Source organism: Hordeum vulgare, chromosome 5H (assembly GCF_904849725.1).
Source record: "Hordeum vulgare subsp. vulgare chromosome 5H, MorexV3_pseudomolecules_assembly, whole genome shotgun sequence".
NCBI lineage: Eukaryota > Viridiplantae > Streptophyta > Magnoliopsida > Poales > Poaceae > Hordeum > Hordeum vulgare.
Window position 1 is genome coordinate 1599880 of NC_058522.1, and position 13699 is coordinate 1613578.

At 51.0% G+C, this 13699-nt stretch overlaps 1 protein-coding gene across 1 annotated transcript; it reads left to right on the top strand.

The window, feature by feature from the left end:
• Positions 1–1921: 1921 nt before the first annotated feature.
• LOC123399139 (pollen allergen Lol p 2-A-like) lies at positions 1922–2460 on the top strand. The gene has a single exon (XM_045093563.1). It carries the CDS (start codon positions 1967–1969, stop codon positions 2327–2329), a length of 363 nt encoding a protein of 120 aa, XP_044949498.1. The 5' UTR covers positions 1922–1966; the 3' UTR covers positions 2330–2460.
• The last annotated feature ends 11239 nt before the right edge of the window (positions 2461–13699 follow it).

The following is a 13699-nucleotide window of genomic DNA, read 5'->3' on the forward strand; positions in this document are numbered from 1 at the left end:
CACCTGCAAATGTCCACATCACTGATGGTTCTTCCGAGGCAGTCGCAACACCGACACACTAGGCGAAAGCTCAACACCCGTGATGGTGTCGACAATTGCAGCATCGAGCGGCTGGATTTGCCCAAAAAGGACGAGCAGCTTGCAAGGAAGATGGCGACCTAGCTTGCATCAATGCGCGCCTAGCTTGCAACATTGAGCACAGAGTTGTAACAACACAAGTGGCCCATTATACTCCACATGGCATGCTTTGCCGCGCCACATGGTTTTGTGGCATGACAATCCGGCTATTGTAGCAGCAGAAAGAAAGCTTGTGTCTTTGTTGCATCTGGCTTGGAGTAGTATTGACATGTTTTGCACATCATTCAACAAGACGCTACAAGATTGTAGCAGAAAAATAAATATGATGGTTAGACTTGTAGCATCACGCATTCAGTTGGCGACACCATCAGTCGGTTTTGCAGTGTCGTCCAGGTTTTACGACATGACATTGTAGCTTTGCAACAAAAACAAATGCGGCGTCCGGACTCGCAACGTTATGCATTCGAACTAGAGAGAGATTGCAGTGGGAAGATGGGATATGTTGCCATGGACGCAGTATTGGCGATGTTATGCGAAAACAGCTGCAACTTGGGGGAGGCCATTGGAACATGGGATATATTGTGATGGCCCCAACATTGGCAATTTTTTGCGGCAGTAGGTGCAACATGGGAGAGGTTGCCACTACAACATGCGGTATGTTGTGATGGCCTGTGACGAGAGTTATAAAACCTTCCGAGTGCAACATGAGCATTGTTGCAAATGGCAGTGCAACATGATGGAAATAGTGGTCGTAGCTAGATGGCTAATACGTCCGGATCGAACAACTGTCACGCACGGCTTCTAATGGCTCTAGTGGCATCCGCGTGTCAGCCAGCCAACGAATCGGGCGCACCAAAAGGCTAGCAATGGCCCAACTTGTAGCACTACATGTCTAGATTGCAGCAACACCGACCGACCATGTAACCCTAACACCACACGTCCGGATTTATGGCCGACCAGTCTTATAGTGTCGATCGAGTGTATGTAGTAGCGCCACCTATCCATCGCTACTGATTTCCTATGTAACAAATATCTATTTTGGTCATAGGAAAATATCAATTAAAAAATATATTACACTGATGAGCCACTTGTATCACGAAACATAGTTGCATCATACACTTAGAATAAATCAAGAAAGCACTCAAAGACTTGCTGGGCTGCTCGCCTTCTTCTGCTGTTAATAAAGGTTAATACTAATCCGAGCTACTCCTATCTTGCTAAGAATGGTTAGTGTATGCAACATGCAAAGCCATGCGGTCAACTCAGTAAAAAAAAGCTAGTGTCAGTGGCAGGATAGATGAAAGAAAACGTAGCATGTATGTGCGCAAGGTAAACAGCAGCAACGACGCTCCCATGTGGGCACACCCAAGGAAAAAAAAGCCGTAGGACGCTGTGGCGGACGATATCGGGTAGAAACGTTTTTCATACTCCTTTCGTCTTAAAATAAGTGTCGTAAACTTAACATTAAATTAGTATAAATTTTGTATTAGACCAGCGACATTTATTTTGGGACGGAGGGAGTATAAAATTTCTACGGCAGTTGAAAAAACGCCGCTGCGGACGAAGCCATCTCCATCATCCGAAGAAGCCTGTTATTTTATGTTTGTTGCTGCTTTGCCTAAAATTAGGCATGGCATGGCATGGCATGCATGCGACCATCCAATCAACGTTCCGGCGACCTCCGGTGGTTTAGGCGGCCAACCTCTGAGACGAGCTGGTCCGTTCATGGATACGCGGCTCTCCGTCCCCGAGGGCGGCGAGCGACATCCCTGGATCACCGAGCATCCACGCATAAATATGCTATATATCACAACACACACACCAGTCCATCACAAACTCACAATCCCCCCCACACACACCGACACAAGAATCAACGAACCAACCGACGATGGGTTCATCGAGGAGGATGCTGGCGGCGGCGGTGGTGGCGGCCCTGGTGGCCGTGGCTTGGTGCGCGGTGCCGCCGGTGTCTTTCACGGTGGAGAAGGGGTCAGAAGAGAAGAAGCTGGCGCTGCAGATCAAGTACGACAAGGAGGGCGACAGCATGAAGGAGGTGGAGGTGAAACAGGGTGAGGAGTGGCTGCCCCTGAACAAGTGCGCCAACGGCGTGTGGGAGATCAAGGTCGACGAACCTCTCAAGGGCCCCTACAGCATCCGCTACGAGACCGAGAAGGGCCAGCGCAATGTCTTCGACGACGTCGTCCCTGCCGAATACAAGATCGGCACCACTTACAAGCCAGCGGAGCCGTGAGGTTCATCTATGCATCGGTTTCATCATTATCAACCTTGCAAGCAGTAAGATCGTGGGTGTCATAAGTAAATATTAGTAGCAGGAGAAGCAACGGCCGGTGGTCGGATGTATTTGCTCTCCCGTGCACCAGTTGTTTCAGTTGACCAATTCTTTTCTTCTTCTATGTGTCCAATCTGTTGAAGATTATTTGTAAATCTAGATTTTATTTCTGTATGACCTCTAAGTTCGATAATGATATTTATGATACTCGCCATAATACATCTAACATACTTTTTCAAGAAATATAACATACTCTCTCATTTATTCCTAAAATAACCGTTTTAACTTTGTAATAACTGTAATACAAAATAGTACTAAGATTAAGATATTTATTTTTAAACGAAGAAAGTACTTGTTAAATGGTGGTGGCAGGGGCAGATTTTAGTTGGGCCGAAATGGGCTGTGCACAGCCCGGGATTTTTGGAAATATGTTGCTAATGCTTCACAGCCCACAGCTGATCGCCTCTTTCCAAACTTGAAGCCTCCTTGCCTATGCCTGAAGCCTTGAGATTGAGGTCTCATGCAGTGGCATTAGTGAGCACCTTTGATTCACCTTACGGATAAAATGGTTGAGAATTTGATATTTTAGGTCAAGACTCTATGGCTCACCCACCCTGTTTTTCCTTTGAAGCTCCACCACTGGCCACTGGTCACCGGTGATATGAATGGTGACCAGTGTAAGACCTATTCCGGTGAGGAGATCTGAGAAGGATCCATGATGGCATTGGACCAAGTGGTTTCTTGGCGCATTTTTAATATGGATCCGTTTATGTCACATCTAGATGTGAGATAATATCTCACACCTAACAATGTCATATATAAGTATGTTGTCAGCGTCATCTTACTTAATCATTGTTCTTTTTTTGAACTTACTTCTTGTTTTGTTTGTTTGATTGTACTTACAAAACAAACAAAGCAGCTTGTCCGCACGTCCATTGGTGGGCTGCCCAATACGTCAAGCCACTACTTTAGTTTTACTGATATGGCACATCTGATTGCTAGCTTTTTACATAAAGAAAATCTGATCGCTAGCATTGAACAGTGCCACCATGGATTTGTGCACGATGAGAACACAGGGTACTCCTCCATTCCCTTCCCTATACATCACTAAACGCTGTTGCATGGTTTAGTTGGTTGAGAAATTTGAACAATGTTGTTGTGTTGTGGATGCAGGAAATCTGAAGTGAATGTGATTGATGCCAATACCATGTCTGCTGATCTGGTGGCGGTCTTCGACCGAACCGGGTTCCTTACGGGTTCCACGCCTTCTTCGTCAAGACTCCAGGGCTCACCCACCCTGTTTTCCCTTTGAATCTCCACCATTGGCCACTGGTGCAGGGCCAGCCCTGACAACCCGGGGCCTCGGTGCAAGCCAAAAAATGAGGGGCCTATACAAAAAAAATTATATAGCTCATTTTTTACCTTCATATTACAAGTACAAAATGGGGCTATAGTTTCGGTTGGCAAGGGCCTTTAGTCCCGCGTCATCAACCGGGACTAATAACTTGGGACTAAAGGCCCCCTTTAGAGGATCTCCAAGACATGGTTCAAATTTTGGTGGTCCAAATCGATGATGGTTCAAATTTGGAACACCAAAAAGTGTTATTTACATCTTAGAAAAAGGCTCAACTCCAAACATGAAATTCAACTTAGTTTCATACACAAATTCAACTACTACATATTCGAACTGTTAGATGAAACTACTCCTCATTGTCGGAGCTATGGACCTGCTCCCAGAACTCGTCCTTGGTCGGGTCATCGCACCCCTCGTCCTCCTACTCGGAGTCACCCCAGTCCTCATCCGACGACTCGATAGGGAGTTACCGAATGTTGTGCGGAGTCTCGGATGAGATCACGGACGTCGCGAGGGTTTCCGGAATGGTCCGGAAACGAAGATTGATATATAGGATGGCTTCATTTGGTTACCGGAAGGTTTTCGGGCATTACCGGGAGTGAAGAATGGGTTTGGGAAGTTAACCGGGAGGGGGGCAACCCACCCGGGGAAAGCCCAATGGCCCTAGGGGTGGCGCACCAGCCCTTAGTGGGCTGGTGGGACAGCCCAAGAGGGCCTTGGCGCCAAGGAAATAAACCCAAAGAAAAATAAAAAAAAGAGGTGGGAAGGAAGAGAAGGACTCCGCTTTCCAATCCTAGTTGGAGTAGGATTGGAGTAGGACTCTGATGTCCCACAAGCGTATGGGATCGCATCAGTTTTTGAGGGTAGAGTATTCAACCCAAATTTATTGATTCGCTCACAAGGGGAAACTAAAGAATATTCTCAAGTATTAGCAGCTGAGTTGTCAATTCAACCACACCTGAAAGATGAGTGTCTGCAAGCAAAGTATCAGTAGCAAGGTAGTATGATAGCAACGGCACCAGAAAAAGCTTTGACAATTCCCGGCAACGGCACCAGAAAAAGCCATGTTGACGGGATGTTAGCGCCAACAAAGTCTTGCAACAAGTAACAGCGGAGTAGCAAGGAGCAGTAGTAGCAGCAGCAAAGTAACAAGTAACAGAAGTAGTGACAACAGGAGCAAAGTGGCCCAATCCCTTTTGTAGCAAGGGACAAGCCTAGACAAAGTAACGTAGTGAGAACCAGTAGTAAAAGACTCGTAGGTAGTGGATCGGTGATGGATGAGTGTGATGGATGTGATTCATCATGTAACAGCTGTAACACAGAGAGATATGTAACTAGCTGTCGTTCATCAATCTAATGTAGGCATGTATTCCGTATGTAGTCATACGTGCTTAGGGAAAAGCACTTGCATGACATCTATTGTCCATCCCTCCCGTGGCAGCGGGGTCCTAATGGAAACTACGGGATATATTAAGGTTCTCCTTTTAATAAAGAACCGCACCAACGCATTAACACGCGATGAATACATGAACTCCTCATACTATGGTCATCTCCGGGAGTGGTTCCGGCTATTGTCGCTCCGGGGTTGCCGGGTCATAACACATAGTAGGTGACTACAACTTGCAAGATAGGATCTAAAATACACATATATTGGCGACAACATAATAGGTTCAGATCTGAAATCATGGCACTCGGGCCCTAGTGACAAGCATTAAGCATAGCCAAGTAGTAGCAACATCAATCTAGAACATAGTGGATTCTAGGGAGCAATCCCCGCCAAGAACTAACTCGATTACATGATAGATCTCATCCAAATCATCACCGTCCGGCAAGCCTACGATGAGATTACTCATGAACGATGAAGAGCATCATGGAATTGTCAATGGAGAAAGGTTGATGATGACGATGGCGATGATTTCCCCTCTCCGGAGCCCGAAACGGACTCCAGATCTGCCCTCTAGATGAAGAACGGGATGGCGATGATTTTTTTCCTGGCGAAACGGAAGATATAAAGCTGAGATTGGGGGCGGTGGTGCCACGTGGGCCCCACAAGCCTGCACGGCGCGGCCATAGGGGGTGGCCGCGGCCTGTGGGCCACTGGCACGCCCCCTCACGTGGATCTTTGCGTAGGTATTTTTCTTTTACTCCAGAAAAAATCTCCGTAGATTTCCAGGACGTTCCGAGAACTTTTATTTCTGCACAAAAACAACACCATGGCAATTCTGCTGAAAACAGTGTCAGTCCTGGTTAGTTCCATTCAAATCATTCAAATTAGAGTCCAAAACAAGGGCAAAAGAGTTCGGAAAAGTAGATACGACGGAGACGTATCAACTCCCCCAAGCTTAAAGCCTTGCTTGTCCTCAAGCAACTCAGTTGACAAACTGACAAAGACAAAAGAAAAACTTTGACGAACTCTGTTTGATGTTGTTGTTGCAACTATGTCTAACTCATAAACAGAATTTCAGCAACATCACAAGCAAACCACATAAGCAAATGACATCTAGGTCTCACGGTAAACTCATATCAATGGCATAATCAACTAGCGAGCAAATAATAATAAGCCTCAAATGTCAACACTTCAATCAAAACAACATGAAGCAGTACGAATAGATGGTATCTCGCTAGCTCTTTCTAAGACCGCAAAACATAAATGCAGAGCACCTTCAAAGAACAAGGGCTGATTAAACATTTTAATTCAAGGCAATGAAGATCCAGTCATAGTCATACTCAACATAGTTAAAAGCAAAGCATAAAAATGACAGAGGTGCTCTCTAATTGGTGCTTTTGTAAGAGGAGGATGACTCAACAGAAACATAAATAGACAGACCCTTCGCAGAGGGAAGCATTGATTTGCAGAGGTGCCAGAGCTCAAGCTTTGAAAACAGAGATAAAAATTTTGGGTGGCATGCTTTCATTGTCAACGCAATGACTAAGAGTTCTCAACATCTTCCATGCTACACATGATATAGGCGTTTCCCAAACAGAAAAGTTAAGTTTTGACTCCCCCACCACCAATCAATCACACTCCACGGCTAGCCGAATCCTCGGGTACCGTCCATACCAACAACAATCCTGGGGGAGTTTTGTTTGTAATTATCTTTTCGATTTGAGCATGGAACTGGGAATTCCAATTACCGGCCCCTTTCTCATGAATGATAGTGAATAAACACATATCGAGGATAACACGCCTAGCATGGAAGATACCAATAGCCCCCTGTCACCACATGAGCGGTTCGGGCATGCAAAACAGATTATTTCTTGAAGATTTAGAGAGTGGCACATGCAAATTTACATGGAACGGCAGGTAGATACCGCACATAGATAGGTATGGTGGACTTATATGGAACAACTTTGGGTTTATGGAGGTGGATGTACAAGCAGTATTCCCGCTTAGTACAAGTGAAGGCTAGCAAAAGACTGGGAAGCAACCATCTAGAGAGCGACAACAGTCATCAAAATGCATTGAGAGTAACTAACATTGAGTGCAAGCATGAGTAGGACATAAATCACCATGAACATGAATATCATAGAGGCTATGTTGATTTTGTTTCAACTACATGCGTGAACATGCGCCAAGTCAAGCCACTTCAATCATTCAAAAGGAGGATATCATCCTATCATACCACATCATAGTCATCTCAACATTGATGTTGGCAACCAAGAGAAACCATTACAAGCTCCTAGCTAAGTAAGCATGACATAAGCAACTATGATCTCTAAGTTATCATTGCAAACATGTTTCTCTCACAACAAAGCTGAACTAGGAACAGTGAGCTAGTCATATTTACAAAAACAAAATAGATCGAGTTCATACCAGCTTTTCCAAGCTCAGTCACTTCATCATATATCGTCATTATTGTCTTTCACTTGCACGACCGAATGATGTGAAAAAATAAGAGTGCTCGTGCAATTGACTAAAGCTGGAATCTGGACGCACACAAAGGAGAAGACAAAGTAATATGGTTCTTGACAGCTAAACATGTATGCATGCAAGAGCCACTAAACATTGTAACCAATATCTTCTACCTTAACCCAAAGAAAAAGAAAACTATCTACACGGAAAAGCTCTCGACAAGCAAAAGAAAAAAAAGAAAATCTTTTTGGGTTTTTCTCAAACTAGACAACACACGAAAAGAAAACGAGAAAAATAAAATAAACTAGCATGGATGATACAGTGGCAAAGTGTGAACACCGGCTATCAAAGTGAAAGCATAAGCAAGAATGTAAAGTCGGTGAGAACACGTACTCCCCCAAGCTTAGGCTTTTGCCCCTTCGTCATGGCGAGGGCAACGGATCCGCAGAGGAGGAGGGGAAGGAGGTAGCTAGAGGTGTGCAGGGAGTTGCAGGGAGGCGAGATCAATGGGAGGAAGACGAGCAGTGCAACAGGAAGGTTCGCCAGGAAGGCTTTAAAAGGGCTCCGACTGAGTCGCCTACAGGTGGGCCCAAGATCTTATCCTCCCAACCGGCTGCTGCAAGATTAGTGGAGAAGATCGCGGCGCGGTAATCGAGGAGGCGAAATCTACTCGATGGCGATGACGTCATCCCCGGTGAGCGCGCGGCAACCGAAAGTTGAGAATCCCGGAAAATATGGCGCTATTAGTATGACCGGTGTCGTCGAAAGATTCCGCGGAAGCAATCGGTCCCTCACGGTTCGTTTCGCTTGCATATTCACTCGGATCACTAGCCGCAAAGATAAAATGGATCGAGGCATACAACGCTAAGATCACCTCAATACCAGTCGGCTCCAAACTCCGAACATCACTTCATCGTTCTAGCCCCGATCCATTCGGGGACTAATGATGGGGTTATAGGCCCAGGGTAGGGTCATAGGTCTACCCTAAAGGTCCTACCCAAGGACTACCCTTCATAGGAGACAAGGCCCTTAGACAGTTCCGACTGAACTAAGGACGCACCCATCATCCACTCGGCGATGGTCCACTGGTGCAGGGCTAGCCCTGTGTTAGCGTTGCCGTCGCCGGAGCTCGATCGTTAGAGCAGATGGACAGGGTAGACAGGGGTGTTTGCGCTACGTACAAGCTGTAGCTTTTCTCGTTTCTTCTCTGTTCTATTTATTCAGTACAAGGGAAAGATGATGGCCCGGCTCTACTCCTACTCCGACGCCACGATCCCAAAGACTCGCGCCATCCCACGAGCCGGTCATCGTGGCATAACCACCCCGGCTATGACGGTGCGGCGACGTGGTGACCGCGCCTGCCCCCTATCTTCTCGGCACGCACACACAGAAGCTTGTGGGCTCGAGCGTCTACTTGTTATTTGCTGAAAACAAGGATCTATCCTAACTAACAGAAGCAGCGGCTAGACTAGCTAACAAATCTCCCCTCTAATCTTGCTGCTGCCGAATTATTTCTATCATGCCGATCCTCCCCCTAAGCTCCAGGAAGCGAATTCGCCCAAGTGCCTTCGTAAGAGTATCGGCGAGCTGGTCGTTGGTGCGGATGTAGTTGATGTCGATACTCCCTTCTTTCACACATTGGCGAATAAAGTGGTACCGTAGCTCAATGTGTTTACTGCGATCGTGGAAGACTGGGTTCTTGGAGAGGGAGATCACTGACTTGTTATCGACCAGCAACTGTGGTGGCCGGATCTCCGTGTTCAGCATCTCCCCTATAAGACGAGCCAGCCAAATTCCATGGCAGGCGACAGTGGTGGCAGCGATGTACTCCGCCTCGCAGGAGGAGAGCGCCACCACTCTTTGCTTCTGGGACTGCCAGCTCACTGGGCTCCCCCCGAGGAAGAAGATCACGCCCGTGGTGCTTCGCCTGTCGTCGACGTCGCCGGCGTGGTTTGCATCGCTGTACCCCAGCAACACTGGCGCTTCTTTCCCACGCACATAAGCACAACCGAAATCTAGTGTGCCAGTGATATACCTTAGTAGTCTCCTGACGGCCGCGTAGTGGTCTGCTGCTGGCGCCTCCATGAAGCGGCTCAGGAACCCGATGGTGAAGGTGATGTACAGCCTGGTGTGTACGAGGTAGCGCAGCCCTCCGATGATGCTGCGATACAACGTGGCGTCCACTGGCTTCTCCTTGCTTTCCCTGCTCAGCTTAAGCCGAGCCTCCATGGGCATGTTGCACGGGTTGCAGTCGTTGAGCTGCGCTCGCTCCAGCAACTTCTTGGCGTAGGCCGCCTGACAGAGCACGATCCGGTCACGCTCCTGGCGCACCTCGATGCCCAGGTAGTAGCTCAGCTCTCCTAGATCGCTCATCTTGAAGAGCGATATCATCTGTTGCTTGAATGCATTGATCTCCACCACGTCAGCTCCTGTGATGACGAGGTCGTTGACGTACACGCCGACGAGCAGAAGTTTGTCGCCCTCTTTGCGCCTGTACACTGCGTGCTCGGAGGAGCAACGTTCAAACCCTAGCGAGTGCAGGCTTTCGTCCAGCTTGGCATTCCAGGCCCTCGGAGCCTGACGTAGGCCGTACAAGGCTTTGTGTAGGCGCAGCACATTCTCCTCCTTGCCGGGCGCGGCGTACCCCGGTGGTTGCACGACGTACACCTCCTCCTGAAGCTCCCCATTCAGGAACGCGGACTTGACGTCCATGTGGTGGATCGGCCAGGCTTGATGCGCGGTGAGGGCGACCAGCACACGTACTGAGTCCATCCTAGCCACTGGTGCGAAGACGTCCTCGAAGTCCACTCCCTGGACTTGGACATAGCCCTTTGCCACCAAGCGTGCCTTCCGCTTCACCACGACGCCATGAGCGTCCTTCTTGAGCTTGTAGACCCATTTGAATCCTATGGCCCGATGCCCAGGTGGAAGCTCACATAGCGCCCAGGTGTCGTTGTCGTTGATGCTCTGCATTTCTTCATCCTTGGCGACTCTCCCTGCTCTATCGTCCTGAGCCTCCCGGAACAAGGTGGGTTCCTCCCCGGCGAAGAGACACAGGTAGCTGTGTTCTCCATCTGCTTCGGTTGTCGTGTCCCACAAGTTCTCCAGGGTGCGGTATCGTCGTGGTGCCTCTCGCCTGGCGATGGGACCGACGCCCCGGTTAGCGGAGAGGCGAACTCGACGACGGGGTTGCTCGGGGCTGGCATGGCGCAGACAGGTGGTGGCGTAGCGTCTGCGCGCGTCGGGGCCGGCGTTGTCGGCGGGGGCGTGGACCCTGGGGATGCCCCGTCTTGTGGGAGGCCGGTGATGGTCGTCGCCGTCACAGTGTCGAGGTCGATGGAGAAGGTATCAGGCGTGTTCTCGCCGCTCGTCGCAGCAGGTGTCGCCCAGTCCCATGCTGCTTCCTCGTCGAACACGACGTCCCTGGAGACCAGGACGCGGTTCGAGGGCGGGTGGTAGACGCGGTAGCCCACCGTCCCTGGCTCATAGCCGAGAAGCATCATGGGCTCGCTCCTGTCAGCAAGCTTCGACAGGTTCGGCCGTGTTACCTTGACATGTGCGACGCTTCCAAATATGCGCAGGTGCTGCACACTCGCACGCCGTCCGCACCATGCCTCGTGGGGGGTTGCGCCCTCGACGCTCTTCGTTGTGGACTTGTTCAGCAGGTAGACCGTTGTGGTTACCGCCTCGCCCCAGAAGCGAGTCGGCACTCCCTTGGCCTTGAGCAGGCTGCGCGCCATGCCGACGATGGTTTGGTTGCGGCGCTCTACCACGCCGTTTTGCTGTGGTGAGTAGGGTGTCGTCAACTATCGTTTGACGCCTTGGTCGGCGAAGTGCTCGCCGAGGCTTTGGGAGGTGAACTCCCCCCGCCCCGGTCTGTGCGTAGCGCCTTCAGTTTTCGCCCGGACTCCAGCTCTGTCACGGCCTGAAAACGTTTCAGAGCCGTCTGCGCCTCATCTTTCGTTGTCAGCAGGTATAGCCACATGTGCCTGCTCTTGTCGTCGACTAGGAGGAGGAAGTAGAGTTTTCCTCCCGGCGTCGGAGGGGAGATCGGGCCACACAGGTCCGCGTGCACCAGCTCGAGCACCTCTCCGGCCCTATTTAGGGCCTGACGAGGGAACGGTGCCCGTCTGTGCTTGCCGGCGAGGCAAGCTTCACAGACACGGTCAGCCTCGTCCAAGAGAGGAAGGGCGTGAACTAGGCCGTCCCGGGCGAGTTGTCGTAGAGCGCGGAAGTTCACGTAGCTGTAGCGCGCGTGCCAGCGCCACGCGTCCTCGCCGGCGTGCGCCGCGAAGCACACTGGACGGGCCGAGGTGAGCTGCAGCACGTACAACCTACCTTGGTTGCGGTGTACTCGCGCGAGGAGCCAACCGCGTGGGTCTCGGAGCTGCAGCACCCCAAGCCTTATATTCGTTTCGTAGGCGATCTCGTCCAACTGTCCAATGCTGACAATATTGTTGCAGAGTTTAGGGATGTAATAGACATCCGACAACACCAGATGCTCACCGTTGCGGCACTGGAAGAGGATCGTCCCCCTCCCCTCGATATGGACTGCCGACCCATCGCCAAGCTTCACCGCGCCACGCACGCCGATGTCCAGCTCGGAGAAGATCTCTCGCCGTCCTGACATATGGTTGCTCGCACCAGTGTCGAGGTACCAGGCCATGCCGCAGGGCTCGCCGTCCGCCGTTGCGCGTGCCTGGGAGCCTTCCTCGTTGAGCAGAACGTGCTCGGCGGGGCGTTCTCCCAAGGCACCTCCTACGAAGGTCGTGAGCGGGAGGGAGCTTTCCTCCACGCCTCCCTGCGTGAGGTTAGCCTGCTCCTTTCGCTCCTTGCGCGGCGTGGTGCAGTCGCGGGAGAAGTGCCCGTGCTTGTTGCAGTTATAGCACTTCACCCTGCTCATGTCCCGTCCGCCGCTGGCGCCCTCGCGCCCTGCGGTGTTGCCTTGGTTGTCGTTGCCGCGCTTCTGGTTCTGCGGCTTGCCGCGCTTCTCGCCGCCTCCGTTGCCACCGCCGCCGCCTGGATTTGAACCTTGGCCAAGTTCTCGTTCCCGGTGCCGTGCGTCCCACTGCTGCTCTGTCATGAGCAGCTGTCCTCCGCTCCCCTGTGTCGGGCCGTTGCCGCAGCACTCCTCCGATGTCCGGAGGCGACCGATCAGCTCCTCGACCGTGATCGTATTCAGGTCAAGGAGCGTCTCTATTGCCACAGCAATCTGTGCGTAGCGAGAGGTGACGACGCGAAGAACTTTCTGAACGACGCGTACCTCGTCGACGTGGTCGCCTAGGGTGCGGAGGTGGTTGACGAGGGCGGTGATGCGCATGCCGAACGCGTTGAGCGTCTCCTCATCGCGGAAGTTGATCGACTCGAACTCCGCGCGCAGCCTCTGCGCAGTGGCCTCGCGCACGAGGTGCACGCCCATGCACATCACCTTCAGGGTGTCCCAGGCCTCCTTCATCGTCTTTTTCATGACGAGGACGCTGAGAACCTCCGGCGGGACCATGCTGTTGGGGAACGTCGCATGAGAAACAAAAAATTTCCTACGCACACGAAGACCTATCATGGTGATGTCCATCTACGAGAGGGGATGAGTGATCTACGTACCCTCGTAGACCGTACAGCAGAAGCGTTAGAGAACGCGGTTGATGTAGTGGAACGTCCTCACGTCCCTCGATCCGCCCCGCGAACAATCCCGCGATCAGTCCCACGATCTAGTACCGAACGGACGGCACCTCCACGTACAGCTCGACGATGATCTCGGCCTTCTTGATCCAGCAAGAGAGACGGAGAGGTAGAAGAGTTCTCCGGCAGCGTGACAACACTCTGGAGGTTGGTGATGACCTTGTCTAAGCAGGGCTCCGCCCGAGCTCCGCAGAAACGCGATCTAGAGGAAAAACCGTGGAGGTATGTGGTCGGGCTGCCGTGGAAAAGTCGTCTCAAATCAGCCCTAAAACCTCCGTATATATTGGCGGGAGGGAGGGGACCTTGCCTTGGGGCTCAAGGAGCCCCAAGGGGGTCGGCCGAGTCCAAGGGGGAGGACTCTCCCCCCCAAACCGAGTTGGACTAGGTTTGGTGGGAGGGAGTCCCCCTTCCTTCCCACCTCCTCCTTTTTTTTCTTTCTCTCTTG

What these genes read in the sequence shown, in the direction of transcription:
- LOC123399139 (XM_045093563.1), top strand. Translation starts at nt 1,967, where the DNA reads ATGGGTTCATCGAGGAGGATGCTGGCGGCGGCGGTGGTGGCGGCCCTG.